At 44.0% G+C, this 16,986-nt stretch overlaps 1 protein-coding gene across 2 annotated transcripts; it reads left to right on the forward strand.

The window, feature by feature from the left end:
• The first annotated feature begins 1,384 nt into the window (after positions 1 to 1,384).
• Positions 1,385 to 16,986, forward strand: GDE1 (glycerophosphodiester phosphodiesterase 1). Of its 2 annotated transcripts, none has more exons than XM_003354589.6 (6): positions 1,385 to 1,804; positions 7,468 to 7,643; positions 9,777 to 9,882; positions 13,497 to 13,589; positions 14,683 to 14,894; positions 16,346 to 16,986. In XM_003354589.6, exons 1-6 carry the CDS (start codon positions 1,544 to 1,546, stop codon positions 16,491 to 16,493), a joined length of 996 nt encoding a protein of 331 aa, XP_003354637.2. In that variant the 5' UTR covers positions 1,385 to 1,543; the 3' UTR covers positions 16,494 to 16,986. The 2 variants fall into 2 exon arrangements, with proteins under 2 accessions (XP_003354637.2, XP_020942193.1); XM_021086534.2 differs by having other exon boundaries at positions 7,472 to 7,643.

A 16,986-nucleotide genomic window follows, 5' to 3' on the forward strand; every position in this document is an offset into this window, starting at 1 on the left:
AAAAGAAGGTAACAAGCTCAAGATGGCAGGAATAGCTCAGAATGTTTTGACAAAGTGCTCTATTGAAACATGTTACCAGCTTTTCAAAATATGATTTAGAAGCTAGCCCCTTTCCACTTCCTAAATCGGCCTTACCTTCTGCGTCTCTCGCTGACCCTCTTTCCCTGCCTATTTTTGCATATGTAAAATAAGAGTTTTAAAAATGCCTATCACAAGGGAGGTTGTGAGGAACATCTGAGATAATTCTTCCAGTGCCTCGTACAGAAGCCCCACTATTAGCCCTTAACAGGAGAAGTAAGGTTAGGAGAAGGAATAGCAGTAGAAAAATCACGGCTTAAAACTAGGGTGGCATGGGAGTTCCCTTGTGGCGCACCGGAAACCAATCCGACTAGTATCCATGAGGATTCGGGATCCATCTCTGGCCTCGCTCATTAGGTTGAGGATCCAGCATTTCAGCGACCTGTGGTGTAGGTCACAGACGCGTCTGGGATCCGCTGTTGCTGTGGTTGTTGTGTAGGTGGGCAGCTGAAGCTCTGATTTGGGCCCTAGCCTGGGAACTTCTATATGCCGGTGGGTGTGGCCCTTAAAAAAAAAGCAAAAAAAACAAAAACAAAAAAACTAGGATGGCATGATATCTGTCCTGACTCGGTCATTATCGGCTCAATTCATTTCACTTCTCCTGGCCTCAGTTTCCTCGTCCGTAAAATAAAGGAATTGTTAACATCCTTTCTAACTTTATAATCCGATTTGCTTCCTTTGCGATGCTATTTCATTCCCTCAGAATCGGAAAAAGCCTTTTAAAATCGACTGAATTCAGTCTTATGAGATCATACCTACCTACCCATTGAGACCGTTGTGAGAATAAATGAGAGAACGCGTAACAGCAGCTGCAGGCACGGAACTGGAACATGGTTATCTGCTCTATAAATGATAGCTGTACTCCCTAAAACTAGTATTTTCCCCCACGAGAATGTAAACCCCATGAAAGCAGAGAACCTGCCGGTCCTATTCACTTGCTGTTGTCCTGGGCATCTGGACTGGTGTTTGCACATCCTGAACCAAATTACTAAATAATCCAAACCTCTTCAAGATTCCCTGGGAAGTTTCCTGGAGGGCAGAATGGAGTCATTAAGCTCTTTTCCAGTCCTACCACCGTAAGACTGCTCTCGTAGCCCCCTCCTTCCTTCTAGAGTCTGAAAGCCCTGGTGGAAGTCCACACCCCATAATAATCCAAAACCTCTTTGGAATGCTGCGGTGACCCTGGGCTGGTTGGGAGCCTGGGCTGGTCTCCAGCCTGTGCCCGCCTCCGCTGCCATGGCAGCGGCTCCACCCCCTCCTACCTCTGGAGATCCCCGGCCCTGATTGGCTGGACCTCGGGCTCCTTATCCGGAAGCGGTCGCCGCCGTCGCCATTGTGCGGCGTTGGTCCGCTCAGAGGTTACCATCTGTGATCAGGGCTTTGGCTCTCGTCCTAGCTTCTCGATTTCTCATCTGGGGAGCCCGGCGGGCCTGGGACTCCCGTCCGTGCCGGTGCGGGCGCCGGCATGTGGGTGTGGGAGGAACAGGGGGGCCTCATGGGCCCGTTCTCTTTCCTGCTGCTGCTGCTCCTGCTACTGACGCGCAGTCCCTTCAATGCCTGCCTCTTCACCGGCAGTCTCTACCTCCTGCTGCGCCTCTTCAGCTTTGAGCCGGTGCCCTCCCGCAGGGCCGTTCAGGTGCTCAAGCCCCGGGACCGCGTCTCTGCCATCGCCCACCGCGGTGGCAGCTACGACGCGCCCGAGAACACGCTGGCGGCCATTCGGCAGGTGAGTCCCCCAGGCCTCGCGCCCCTCGACCCCGGCTGGGATCTTGGACCTCGTCCTGTACTTCAGAGGTTCCCCAGCCTTCTCTTGATAGCCTTCCCACTTCCCCATGTGTCCACTAGGAATACATTCAAATGGTCCTCGATCTCTCTAAATTCTGGAAAATCTCCCGACGTCAGGTATTTATGGAACACTGCAAATGCTTATGTGTTTCCTATGTGCCCGGCATTGAGGATAGTTATAAGCAAGACAGAAAGGGCCCCTGCTTTCTCAGAGCTTGCATTGGAGTGGGGGAGACAGCCTTAAACAAGCGAACACATAAATGAGATATTTAAGAGAGCCACGAGTTCAGTGAAGAAATGGGGAAATGGGATAAAGAATGACTGGAGGGAAGAGTTAATGCTGTTTTAGACATTCTCTAGGAAGAAGTCACCTTTAAAATGAGACCAGGATTTTGAGGAGCCAGCCATGGATCTAGGGGGAAAGTGCCCTGAAAAAAAGGGAACAGGAACTGCAAAGTTTCTGAGGTGGGAATGGTGTTTGGACTCTTCCCATAACAGAATGGGCAGTATGTGGCCTGACTTCAACGAATAGGGCAAAGGCTGGTATGTGAATAAAGTAGGAAATGTGGCCAGGTTAAGTAGAGTCTTGATCAATGGTTAGCACTTCAAATACTTCTAAGTGGATCACCTTCATAGGGGTTGTCTTTCTTTGTCCTCCAAATTATCAAAGTCATCTCCTTATCGCCTCTCCCCATGGTCAGACAAACCTGGCAGTGGGACTCCTGATATTTTCTGCCTCCCCTTTGCACAAGGCTGGCTTGCCAGTGTCACCTGACTTCATCATAGGGATAGCTTCCATAGAAAGAGAGCTTGGCAGGTGGCTAGGCACTTTTGCATCTGTAGAAATGTATCTTATTCTCTTCTCTGAAACATTATTGGTAGGAAAGAAATTAAGTAGGTAGGAAAACCGTCTTGAACACACACAGCTCCTTCTAGAATTCACCCTTCTGAGTCCAAGCCCCAGTGCTCTTTGTTGTAGATGAGAATATGTTCCAGGATTTAAAACTTGGACTGATTGTCCTTTCTTTGGCCAGCTGGGGACGGACACTGTTGTGTAATGGGCAAGTTCCTTAAGCGCCCTGTGTCCCAGTTAGAGTCATGAGTAGGATGTAGCAAGCAAGGCACCCCAGGGGACCTTGTCTCTCTCCAGTCCCAGCTCTGACAGTTTCCCCATCTGTAAAATGGGAAAGGAGTTCCCTGGTGGCTCAGCAGGTTAAAGACCCAGTGTTTTCACTGCTGTGGCTTGGGTCCCTAGCCCTGGAACTTCCAGTGCAACCAAAAAGAAAAGAAAAGAAAATAGGAATGGGACAGTTTCCTTTGTGGCTCAGTGGTTAACAAACCCAACCAGGATACATGAGGATACGGGTTCAACTCCTGGCCTTGCTCAGTGGGTTAAGGATCCAGTATTGCCATGAGCTGTGGTGTTGGCTGCAGATGCGGCTTGGATCCCGTGGCATAGGCCGGCAGCTACAACTCCAATTCGACCCCTAGCCTGGGAACCTCCATATGCTTGCAGGCATGGCCCTGAAAAGCAATAAGATAAGATAAGATAAGATAAAATATAAAATAAAATAAAATAAATAGGAATGATAGTAGTATCCACCTAATCGGGTTGTGATCCAGTGAAGTAGCCCACATCTAGTGCTTGGCCCATGCTGAGAGCTCTGCAAATGTAAGCTCTTTAGGCCAAGAATCTAAAGATGGCTTGGTTCTTTAAAATCATCTCAGTGTAAAGGTAAAAAACTTGTCTGTCAGAAAGGCAGCCTTTAACTGGTGCAGGGCACCTGACTCTGACTATGAACCAAGTTATACCTTTTATGATTCTTTCCCTTTAGTTGTGATGGAAGGGAGACAGCGGCTCTTCTAGCATTCTGCCTAAAAGTAAGTCTAAAGACATTGAAGAATGTATTTTAATTCCAAACTTTAAACTCGGAGAGGTTCAATGACGTAACGTAGCTACACAGGAGACAGAATTGTCATGAAAAGAAAAAATTACCATAGGAGATAAAAGCATGTAATTGTTATTGGCTTCCATTTCAACTTACCTTTATGTAAGCTGCCTTAAAGTGCAACTCAGTGTTAATTGAGCACGGAAAGTATTCCTAAGTGGTTACCAATGAATGCTGTCATTTAGGAACATGTCTGACTGGTTATAAATAATATTAAATGAGGGCGTATACATGCAAAGTACACATACACGTATAGTGTCTCATATCCTATTGTGTTGCAAGGGAATGATAGCTGAATTCCATTCATGTCTTGTATGTTCCGGTTGAGCATTATTGTAATATATGTAATTACCGGAAGCAACATTGTGCCAAGCTGATTCCTGGTTTTAAGAGGAGATGAGATACGAGGAGTTCACTGGTGGTCTCGTGGTTAGGACTCAGCGCTTTCACTGTTACTGCCCAGGTTCAATCTCTGGTCTCGGGACTGAGATCCCACATCGAGCCACTGCAGGAGTTCCTAGGTGGCTCAGGGGGTTAAGCACGCACGCAGCATTGTCACGGCAGTGGCTCAGGTTACTACCATGGCATGGGTTCAGTCCCTGACCCTGAGAACTTCCACATGCCGCAGGTGCGGCCGGAAAAAAAATGTACTTTGCCCCCTCCCACCAAAAAGAGGAAATTACATGTAATTTTGCTTGTTTGAATGTAAAGTCATTATTAATGAACTTTTTAGCCATTATAATTTAGCTGCTAAAGACAGCTAATACAGATTGCAGAAGATAAGGTCACATACTCCCTCTTGACTTCAAAAGAAATCTGTGGTTTGTTTCCTTCAAAGTTTGGATTTTTTTGTCCTCTTCTTCCTCCCTTTGCTTGTTTGCAAATCATAGTTTATATTCTTAAACATTTTACTATGTAAAAAGTCAGGGAAGACCTTCTAACAGTGGTAGGATTTCTGGTAGATTATACAGTAGAGAAGGAGGAGTTCCCATCATGGCTCAATGGTTAACGAATGGCCGAGGGTGCGGCCCTAGAAAAACACAGAAAGACAAAAAATAAAAATAAAAAATAGAGAAGGGAAAACAGGAAAGAGGTGAAATAAATGTATTCTTTTTTTTTTTCTTTTCTTTTCTTTTTTTTTTTAAAGCTTTTTTAGGGCTGCGTCTGAGGCATATGGAAGTTTCCAGGCTAGGGGTCGAATCAGAGCTGTAGCTGCCAGCCTACACCACAGCCACAGCAACACCAGATCTGTGCTGTGTCTGCAACCTACACCACAACTCATGGCAACGCTGGATCCTTAACCCACTGAATGAGGCCAGGGATCGAAGCTACAACCTCATGGTTCCTAGTCAGATTTGTTTCCACTGCGCCACGATGGAAACTCCCTATAGTGCAGCTTTAAAAGTATAATTCAGATTATACACTGCCCATATTTAAAACTCTCCAGTGGTTTTTCTCTTGTCGTTAGGTAAAATCGAAACCTCTTTCATGTGAGAAAAAAGGATGTATATATGTATGTGCGACTAGGTCACCTTGCCTGTACAGTAGCATATTGACAGAACACTCTAAACCGGCCATAATGGAAAAAATAAAAATCATTAAAATTTTAAAAAAGGAGTTCTTGTCATGGTGCAGCAGAAACGAATCCGACTAGGAGCCATGAGGACGCGAGTTGGAAGAATTGTGGTGTACAGATAGCCAATAAGCCCATCAAAAAAAGATATTCAACATTATTAGCCATCAGAGAAATGCAAAGCAAAACCACAGCGAGGAGTTCCTGCTGTAGCACAGTGGGTTAATGATCCAGCTTATCTCTGGTGTTGCTGGTTCAGTCCCCAGCCCAGCACAGTGGGTTAAGGATCTGGCGTTGCCACAGCTGTGGTATAGGTTGCAGATGGGTCTCAGATTCGATTCCTGGCCTGGGAACTTCCATAGGCATGGGTGCAGCCGAAAAAGGAAAAATGAAACAAAACAAAGCACAGTGAAATGCCACTTCATACCCACTAGGATAGCTATAATCAAAAAGACACAAAAAGAAATATTGGCAAGATTGTGGAGACAGATAGTGGAAAACTAGTTTGGCGGTTCCTTAGAAGTTTATACATAGTATTACTGTCTGATCCAGCAGTTCCACTCCTAAGCATATATTCAAAAGAATTGAAAAGATGTATCATATGCAAAAACTTGTCCAAGAATGTTAATAGCAGTATTTGTAATAGCCAAAAAGGGGAAACAACAGAAATGTCCATCAGCTCATGAAAGGACAAATAAAATGTGATATCTCCACACAATGGAATATTACTCAGCAAGCAAAAGAGTAAGTCCCTATACTTATTATAACATGAGTTGAAAATTGTATGCTAAGTGAGAGAAGCTGGTCTACCACATCCTAGTTTGTGTAATCCAGAGCAAGTTTCTTAATCTCTCTCAATCTCCTCATCTGAAAATGAGCACATTTATAGTACCTTCCAAAGGGTTGTGAGGATCAAATGAACTCATACATTTAAAGCACTTAGAATAATACCTGACAAATATAAAAGGCTCAATAAATAATAGCAATTATTGTTGTAGGACAGCAAGAGATTAAAGCAAATATGGCAAAGTGTTAACATCCGTTAAGTCTTTTTTGCTGTATACTACTGTGTATGTTTGCATAATTAAAAAAAAATTTACCTTTCAAATCTTGATCTTGGTGAACAATTTCATGCCTTCACTGTGATAGAGAAGCCAAGGAAGCAAATGTTAAGTAGCGTGTCTCTGAGGAGCAGGGCCTGTAAAACTTTATGTTCGTGTTCTCTTTATAGATAAATTCTTGTGTGTCTTGTCAGACTTACTGACTTGTCAGCCAGCAGCCAGTGCTGCTCACCTAAACAAAAGGCAGTGCGCGCTAGAAGCAGGCTCATGTCTCTGCCCTAAGGATGGAGTTAAACCAACAGAAATCGGGCTCATCCTCGTTACGCCAAAGCAGTATTTGACCAGCAGTATTTATGCCAAAGATTTGACTAATCAACACACACAGGGAATCCTCAGAGATACTGCACCAGAGTGTAGGCAAACAATAAAGCTGGATGAAATATTTGTGATCGTAAGCCATTAATGGCCCATAAAGTTAAGGCAACCAGAGAAAACAAATTCCAGGAGTCTCCTCGTCTGCCCCTCTGAGAGTAAAAAGAGTGGAGAAATTCAAGTTTTTGAGGGATCTATTAAGTGTAGGCATTGAAGGAGTTCCCGTTGTGGCACAGGGTAAACGCATCCGAATAGTAACCTCGAGGTCGCGGATTTGATCTCTGGCCTTGCTCAGTGGATTAAGGATCTGGCGTTGCCATGAGCTGTGGTGTAGGTCACTGACACGGCTTGGATTCTGTGTGGCTATGGCATGGGCCTGCAGCTGTAGCTCCAAGACTCACCCCCTGGCCTGGGAACCTCCATGTGCCAGGAGTGTGGCCCTAAAAAGCAAAAAAAAAAGTGTGGCATTGAAGTCAGATTAACCTCCATGAAAAAGAAACAGGCTGGGTTGTTATTCGGTATAAGCAGGGAATGGAATCGGTAAGAAAAACTGTCTCCTTAGCCAGCCCTGTGGCTCCTCTTGAGTGTGTAGATTGCAAAATGACATCTGTGGCCACTTGACATTAATATCGTTGGTGTCTTTGTTAAGGCAGCTAAGAATGGAGCAGCAGGCGTGGAGTTGGACATTGAGTTTACTTCCGATGGGATTCCTGTCTTGATGCACGACAACACGGTAGATAGGACGACGGATGGCACCGGTCGATTGTGTGATTTGACCTTTGAGCAAATTCGGAAGCTTAATCCTGCAGCCAATCACAGATTAAGGTAAGTGGTGTATTGTCACCTAAACATCTTTCCGCTGGTGTTGGCTGTTACAGCAGGACACTGGCACCTTCTAATTTCTGCTTCTCCTCCAGGAGCGTTGTTTTCAGCTGTGCAGAGGTGTCCCAAGGAGTGAGCAGGTGCCATGAACATCAGAAATAGGGCATGGGTGTTCTTCATCTTTCCCCACTGAGGCCCCTTTTGGCTTCAGAATTATTCTTAAAAGACAGTACTCTTAACAGGACAATTTACTGTTATATAAATTTGTATATATGTAAATCAAAGCTAGTCTTTAAGATGTTCCAGAAGAAAAGGGTTCTATGATCAAATAAGATCAAACACTATATACTCTAGATGTTCCCTTTGGGAATAAACAGTTCACATCCATCAATTCTTACCTTTACGTTTCCCAAATGAATATGCCCACATAACCCATGCCCTTCCCACCACTGACAGCTGTCAACACCTTGGAATTGGTATACTGGGTAATACACTTCGAAATGTGTTTATTTAAATCCCTGTCCTCATCTTTGTTGTAATACTGAAAAATGTGTTCTTACTCTTATTCGTATCAAATCAGTTCTCTGGGCAATGATCGGTACTCCTTGAGTTTTCAGTATTTGACCCGTGATTAAGTTATAGTCCTCCCTAAAAGATGACTCAGATTTTATTTTCCTAGGAACTGAAAGAAATTAAAAGTCAGCCAAAGGAAATCGTCCTTTAGAAAGAATATTGATAACACTTGGAAGTTCTGCGTCCAGGTTGCTGGAATTGCTCTCTGCTGTTACAGATACTTCATTATTCTGCTCTCGGCAAGGGAAAGGCTGGTTTTAATATTACAGTGATGTTGTGGCTAATAATAAAAAGATGTCAGGTTCAGAGTCAACACTTAAAGCAAAAAATGCTTAGGGTCAGCATCATCCTTAAAATACTTTAAAAAGGCACAGTATCAGAGCCAGTATACCATCTCAGTGTCTTTAATCCAACCATCCTTCATTCCACAATTCAAACAGGTTGCATTTTCTTTGCTTGAATACCAAGTAATTGACTTGTGTATAGGGACTATGTTGTAGGAAAAATAGGTATTTTCTCTAGAATTACCCTCAGTGTCCTGCAGTGCTCATCTGAGATGGGAGCATGGAACAAGGCTGGCCAGAGGAATAGCAAATTTATGTCTCTGATTTCTCACTCCCAAGGAACAGGCCTTGAATAGAGTGGCTGGTACAATTCCCTGTACTATTTAAATTATCTTTATCTTTTTAAAACCAAGATCTTCAGGTTGAATTGGCATAAATTAAATCACACAGGGTGAACTATCCAAGTTCCTATTGTGGCTCAGTGGTAACAAACCTGCTAGTATCCATGAGGATACAGGTTTGATCCCTGGCCTCGCTCAGTGGGTTGAGGATCCAGCATTGCTGTGAGCTGTGGTGTAGGTCACAGACGTGGTTTGGATCCCATGTGGCTGTGGCTATGGCTGTGGCATAGGCCAGCAGCTGCAGGTCCAATTCGACCCCTAGCCTGGGAACTTCCATATGCTATGGTGCGGCCCTAAAACCAAAAAAAGAGAGAGAGAAAAATATCATTATGTGAGCTGATTTTATTTATCGGACACTTAACTTTTCTTTCTTTTCCAGAAACTTATATATTAGAAAATTATTTATTTTAAATGGCTGCACTTACATAAAAACACAACCTACAGTTAACAAATGTAGGCATTGGTAGGAATTTCTCCTGCATAAAGTTCTGTTAGGGCAATTACAATCTTAAAATTAAGTCTCTGAGTTCTCTAAAGATATATATATCTATCTATCTATCTATCTATATATATATATATATATATACACACACACACTCTGTCCTGTAGTGACTAGAGTTACTAATTACATTATAAATCCAATGATTGCCTAAAAATTAAATGATTTCTGTTGTTGCCGTTCTTTGGCCAAGAATAGCTTTTCATCTGATTCAAGAACAGATCCTGAGTTATCCTTGGATTTTGCTATGGTTGCAGGAAGGAAGTTGGGGAAAACATTCTTTTCCTTTGGTCGGGAGGCATGTGTGTCAAATGTCTGTCTGTTTCACTTACCGTTTCCTTTTTCCTGCGATGTGCTGTGCCTTTTCCCTCTCTTGTAGGAATGATTTCCCTGATGAAAAGATCCCCACCCTGAGAGAAGCGGTTGCAGAGTGCCTGCGCCATAACCTCACAGTCTTCTTTGATGTCAAGGGCCATGCAAACATGGTACAGTTTATAGCATAGCCTGCGCTTTTTTAAAGATGTCTTTATTTACTCCCTAGTCAGTTCCTAAATTAATTATGTATTGTATTACTTATATTTTCTTCTTAAATGATTTTTACAAATTATATTTGCTTAAAGGAGCTTTGCAATGCAGAAAGGCACATCTTCAAGGAAACAGTAAATCATGGAACCTTTCTAACGTTCTAACCTGTGACAGAACCAGTTAACAATTCCCAGTATTCTGCTACTAGCCCAACATATAAGAGTCAGGGAGTTCCTGCTGGAGCACACTGGGTTAAGAATCTGACTGCAGTGGCTCAGTTCACTAGGAAGGCAAAGGTTAGATCCCTGGCCCAGTGCAGCCGTGGCGTAGGTCGCAATTGCAGGTCAGGTTCCAAGCCTGGCCCAGGAACTTCCAAATGCCTTGGGTATGGCCGTAAAATACGAAAAAAGGACAAGAATCAGATTTTTCTTGTGTAAAGCTTTTATGAAAGATATTAAATAATCGGTACAGGGACACTTCTTGAACAAACCAACTCAAAGAACCTCATAAAAAGGACTTCAGGAGTTGGACCCATCACAAGACCAGTTGCATCTGGCTGATAAATGAAGAGTCAACTATGGACTGATTTTAATGAGAACTCCTGTATTTAAAATTTCTGATAGCCGGAGTCCCCATGGTGCTGCATAGTGAACCGGACTAGTATCTGTGAGGACAAGGGCTTGATCCCTGACCTCCGTCAGTGGGTTAAGGATCCTGAGTTGCCCAGAGCTGTGGTGTAGGTCACAGACACGGCTCAGATCTGGCATGGCTGTGGCTGCAGCTGTGGCCAGCAGCTACATCTCCAATTCAACCCCTAGCCTGGGAACGTCCATATTCCACAGGTGCAGCCCTTAAAAGACAAAAAATGGAAAAAATAAAAACTTCTGATAGCCATCTTCTTTTACATAGATTTATTCCTTCTTCGTGGTTTCTATCCCTTATGTATAGTGATATATATTTACTATTTATTCAAATATGTGTAACATTCCTAAATAAAATTTTGCTTAAATTTTAGAACTATAATTCCCATTGTGGCTCAGTGGGTTAAGCACCTGACCTAGTGTCCATGAGGATGCAGGTTCCATCCATGGGTTAAGGATCAGTGGGTTAAGAATTTGGCATTGCTGCAAGTGTGTTGTAGGTCACAGATGCAACTTGGATCTGCCGTTGCTGTAGCTGTGATGTAGGCCAGCAGGTGCAGCTCCGATTTGACCTCTAGCCTGAAAACTTCCATATGCCACAGGCATGGCCTTAAAATAAAAAAAAAATTTTTTTAGAACATACGCTTTTAATCATAAAAACACATTATTGCAGTGGAAATCAATGGGAAGATGTAGTTCAAATTACATTTGTTCACTTATAACCAGCTTTTCAAGTATAAATACTTTTTTTTTTTTTTGCATTTGTTCAACTTGGGTATTTTCTCTGGCAATAATTATAACCAGTAATAACAGTCTTCTAATTGGAAGTTCTAATGATAATCGACTTTTGTTTTTTTAATCAATCCCAGGGTACTATTGAAACCAGTTGTTCAATCCCGAAACATGAGCCTTTAACTTAAGTATAGTAAACTCCCATTTTTTGAAGAAAGGGGAGAATTGTGCTCTGGCAACTTATTAGTCTGATAAACTGATAGTTTGATACAGTGAGGTTTTCCAGTCACTCTGCATCCGAATCACCAGGAATACATATTAAAAAATAAGGATTCCTGGGAGTTCCCTTCGTGGCACAGCAGAAACAAATCCAACTAGGAACCATGAGGTTGCAGGTTTGATCCTTGGCCTCCCTCAGTGGGTTGAGGATCTGGTGTTGCCGTGAGCTGTGGTGTAGGTCACAGACGCAGCTCGGATCCTGCATTGCCCTGGCTGTGGTGTAGGCCGGCAGCTACGGCTCCAAAAGATTCCTGAGCCATATCACCCAGTGATTAAATCCTGAAAATGTCTAGAGTCGTGGGGTCAGGGAACATGTATTTTTAATGATACAGCCAATGTCTGAGAACCTTGATAGGTCCTACATTTCACCCACGGTGTGCTGACCTTCATGCTTATTTTCTTAAAATAAGGAGGGCTAAAAACAGGGAGAAGACTCTTTTTTCTTTTAATCCGGCTCTTTGAGCTTTCTTGTTGAGTGCTCACAGATGGTTTGGGCAGCATCGGGTAGAACATAGTGATCTAATTTACCAAAACAGGAGTATAGAGGAACAAGGGTTGGCAGCAAATCCGAGACAGTAGAACAGGAGCCAAGAACATGGGCTCTGGAGTCCAGCAGATGGTGATTCAGCTCTGTCACTTACTGCGAGGTATCCTTAACCTTGATAAGCTTGTTTCCTTATGGGTAAAATGGGAATAATGTAAGAAACGACCCCCTAAAGAGTTGTCATGAGAATTAGATAAAGAATGTAGGTGAGGGAGTTCCCATCGTGGCTTAGTGGTTAATGAACCTGACTAGTATCCATGGGGATGCGGGTTCGATCCCTGGCCTTGCTTACTGGGTTAAGGACCCAGCATTGCCATGAGCTATGGTGTAGGTCACAGATGCAGCTCACATCCTGAGTTGCTGTGGCTGTGGTACAGGCTGGCAGCTGTAGCTCTGATTTAGACTGAACCCCTAGCCTGGGACCTTGCATACACCGAGGGTGTGGCCCTAAAAAGACAAGACCAAAAAAAGAATGTAGATAAAACATCACACTCTTCACGTTCATTCACAAGAAGAAAACCACTTTGGCTGTGTAGCTCACACTCCATCGCAGTAGGGAAGGGAAACATGACGTGCGTAATTTTTATGTCATTTTTTTTCTCCTTTTGGAATGCATTTTGTTACTTATAGTCAGTTATAGGTTATGTGTGACTTTCCAAAAAATTATTTCAAGAATTATGATGTAGTGACATAACGTCCTCCCTAAGGTCTGGTCGCCTCTCTTGTCCGCTGGTCCTGTTGCTCAGTGGCCAAATCTGTTAATTCCTTAAGAGGTTGCAAAGTGTCAGTATTTTAATGCTGCCGTTTCTTCCGTGGACTACTGCACAGAGGAACTTCTGCTCATCCTGGGAAGGGTTGGGAGACTCCCAGCTCTTCCCAGTTCCTCCCTTGTCTCAATGCTTCTGCCTCCACGTTGGTCACGGATGATGTTCCCTCTCAGTCACTAGACTGAGCAAAGCTATGCTTTCTACTTCCCAGACTGGTCGGCTCCTGCTTCAGTAGGAAAGGCAGGCGGTGATAGAGCTGTGGTATAAAAGGACTTTTCCTAGTGGCTAAACTAGGGTATAAGGAAAATCCTTAAAAATTTTGCGGCCTGTCTGTACTGGCCCGTAGTCTGCCCTGCTCAGCCACAGTGTGACAAAGGAGGGGAGCCTCTCACCAAAATAGTAGTGCAGCAGTAGCTCAACTTCTTCCGTACCTGCTGATGCAAGTTTAAAAGGCATCCTTATGGATCATGGAATCTACCAGTACCCGTTTGGACATCCCCAATCTATTAGTGAACTTATTTATTTTATAGGGTGGTGCTTAATGTGTAGTCATTACTGGCTGGGACGACACTTCAATAGATTTTAAATGCATGAATCTCTTTGTTTTACAGGCTACTGATGCTCTAAAGAAAATATATATGGAGTTTCCTCAACTATACAATAATAGTATTGTCTGCTCTTTCTTGCCAGAAGTTATCTATAAGGTAAAATTCAGGGTTTCTTGTTGTATATAATATTGTGATGGTTGCAATAGGCTAATTAAGCATGAGATAGACACCCGTTAAACTGAACTGAATCAATTATAAGAGACTTCTCTTTTAAATTAACAAAAACTCAGGGAGGGGAAGGCACTTAATACCCCGTTTTAAAATACCACAGTTCGGAAGTTTCCATTATGGCACAGTGGAAACAATCCGCCTAGTATTCATGAGGCTATGGGTTCAATCCCTGGCCTCTTTCAGTGGGTCAGGGATCCAGCATTGCCGTACGCAGTGGTGTAAGTTGCAGATGCAGCACAGATCCTGCGTTGCTGTGGCTGTGGTGTAGGCTGGCAGCAACAGCTCCGATTCGACCCCTAGCCTGGGAACTTCCATATGCCGAGGGGGCTGCCCAAAAAAGCAAAAAGAAAAAAAACCCACACCGTTCCTTCTTAGCTCCTTTTTTCACATTGTTTATAGGCTCAATCAAATTACTTTGGTAAACCTTCTCAGAGTAGAAAGAATCAGACAGCTCTACATCTCACCAAGTAACAGCAGAATACATTCTTTTTTAAAAAAATAAGTATTAATCAACTGTACTTCAGTAAAAGTGTAAAAAACTGTAACTTCCTTCCTTCCTTCCTCCCTCCTTCTCTTTCTTTCTTTCGGCTTTATCTTTTGAGGGCCTCACCTGCAGCATACGGAGATTCCCAGGCTGGGGATCAAATCGGAGCTGTAGCCACTGGCCTACACCACAGCCACGACAAAATTGGATCCAAGCCGTGTCTGCAACCTACACCACAGCTCACGGCAACGCCGGATCCTTAACCCCCTGAGCAAGGCCAGGGATCAAACCTGCATCCTCATGGATCGTAGTCAGATTCGATTCTGCTGAGCCATGATGGGAACTACGGGTTCTTTAACACTGAGCCACGATGGGAACTCCTGATAGAGTACTGGTAGAGTAATTAGCAGACATAAGGGGCAGCGTACCATCTATGACTGCCTCTTACGGAATGAATACTTTGGCTAAATCGAAAGAACAAATGAGAAGTTTGGACTTAAGATGATTACTTTATCTCCCCCAATTCCTTTTCAGATGAGACAAGCAGATCAGAATGTACTAACAGCTTTAATTCACAGACCTTGGAGTCTTAGCCATACAGGAGATGGGAAACCACGCTTTGATACTTTCTGGAAACAGTCCACGTTCGTGGCATTGGACATTTTGCTCGATTGGAGTATGCATAATATCCTGTGGTACCTGTGTGGAATTTCAGCTTTCCTCATACAGAAGGATTTTGTATCCCCGTAAGTTGGAAAATGTTTTCATCTTCTCCTGACACATTTCCTGAGTGTTCTTCCTAGAAGGGGCGGGTTAAGAGTGGATCGCCCGTATTGGCTCCCACCCACAAAGCCCACCATGCCTTTAAGTTGGAATGCCACTGCTTCTTAGGTGGGCATATTTCGATGTTTCCGAAACAAGTTAATCAGATATCCTTGGGGTTTAGTGCATTTTAAAGAAAAAATAAACATGCCAAACTATGACAAGAGAAGCATTGAGAGATTCTATTTTCTTGTGTTTGTCTCTCTCTTTGAAAACCACCATAGGGTCCAAGGCAGAGCCACAGTGCAGATATCTTGTGGGCACTTCCCTCATCTCCCACTTTTCCTCCTGCTGTCCTATATAAAGCAGGCTCTATTCCATTGCTTCCAAGAAACTTTGCATTCTCTAAGCTGTCAGCGGTCTCCGAATCTCTATTTTGCAGTTTTGTACCAGTAGGTTTCAGGCGATTATAGTTGTTGTAAGTTTCATTATTTCAGGCATGGTTGCATTCAGTTCAATACATATTTGGTATATGCTGGGAGTTCCCATTGTGGTGCAGTGGAAATGAATCCGACAAGGAACCGTGAGGTTGCAGGTTCGATCCCTGGCTTCTCTCAGTGGGTTAAGGATCCTGCAATTGCTGTGAGCTGTGGTGTAGGTTGCAGGGGCAGCTCAGATCTGGTGTGGCTGTGGCTGTGGCTGTGTCGTAGGCCAGCAGCTGCAGCTCCAATTCGACCCCTAGCCTGGGAACCTCCATATGCCATGGGTGCAGCCCTAAAAAGCAAAATAAATAAATGAATAATTGTTTTAAAAGGAAAGAAAGCCATAGTCTGCCCTCAAATGGGATTCATAGTCAGGTGGAAGAGGTAGATGCTAATCAAATAAAAATCTGGTAAATATAAAATTACTGCTAAGATAAATGCTATCTAAGAAAGAATCGTGCACATATACTATGCAGTTTTTCCTAGTCAGAGGAGTCAGGGAAATATCCCCAAAGAAGTAATAACTAAGCCAAGAGCTGAAGGGTGAGTAGAAATTGGGGGGCTGGGGGGGTGGAGAGCCCATTGAAGGGAAAACTCATGCAAAAGTGTGTGACGGGAAGGAGGCTGGTTCTTTCAAGGACTTGGAAGAAAATCAGTGCACACACGGAAAAGAACATAGCGCGGAAAGGAAGCCAGGGCTGGGGCGGGAGTGTACAGATGAGCCCGAGTAGACAGATGGGACTAGGCCAGGTACAGGCTCCGAGAGGGTTTGTGGAGGAAGGGTGTTCTTTATCAAGTGGCCCAAGTGTTTTAAGCGGCAGACCCTCTGGCTGCAGCTCAGAGGTCAGTTAAGAGGCTCTGTCTGGGCGCTGTTGGCACTCAGTGGATCCCATCGTCTGTTCCTGGGACGGGGGGCATCATTCTAACCGGGCTGGGTTTTCCTCTCTCTCCAGGGCCTACTTGAAGAAGTGGTCTGCGAAGGGCATTCAGGTCGTTGCCTGGACTGTTAATACTTTTGATGAAAAAAGTTACTACGAGTCCCATCTCGGTTCCAGCTATATCACCGACAGCATGTTGGAAGACTGCTCACCTCAGTTCTAGACTCTTCCCCCAGGGCAGAAATGAGGTTCCAGAAACTGCCTGCAGGCGTCACAAGGGCATCTGACACACCCTTTGGGCTGCCCACGCCCTTGGGGGATCAGGCAGCTTAACAAGCAATATTCGGCTCCTGGGCTTTTACCTGAACTAAAGCAAAACCCAGTGTTGCCACCGCACTCCATGGAAAGCCTGAGTTCACACCGATGCTCTTGGAAGCCTGGGTCTGCAAAACGGCACAGCAGCTCCTGCCTCGACCTGGCTGAGGCACACACCAAGACCCGGTGAGGAAAAGCACAGACGGAGTTGTGCCATCCGGGGGTGCAGGTGCAGATGCATGGGAAATGCATGACCCTTCAGAGTTGGCATTTTTAAACCTGACACACTTCCGTCATGTACTTATTTAAAGTATTCGTATTCAGGTACATTATCAATGTACTGTAGACATCAAACTTGTGACCATACTAATAAAATCATTAAAAGGAGCACTAAGGGAAAA

Source organism: Sus scrofa, chromosome 3, assembly GCF_054392235.1.
Source record: "Sus scrofa isolate SSC_HxYL_T2T_F1_AM1 chromosome 3, Sscrofa_HxYL_maternal_Yorkshire_Landrace_v2.0, whole genome shotgun sequence".
Classification (NCBI taxonomy): domain Eukaryota; kingdom Metazoa; phylum Chordata; class Mammalia; order Artiodactyla; family Suidae; genus Sus; species Sus scrofa.

Bases quoted from the DNA above. Each gene is read 5' to 3' on its own strand.
- GDE1 (XM_003354589.6), top strand. From the start codon at position 1,544: ATGTGGGTGTGGGAGGAACAGGGGGGCCTCATGGGCCCGTTCTCTTTC. The intron at 13,590-14,682 runs GTAAAATTCAGG...ATTCCTTTTCAG, and splicing joins TGCCAGAAGTTATCTATAAG to ATGAGACAAGCAGATCAGAA. The intron at 14,895-16,345 runs GTAAGTTGGAAA...CTCTCTCTCCAG, and splicing joins CAGAAGGATTTTGTATCCCC to GGCCTACTTGAAGAAGTGGT.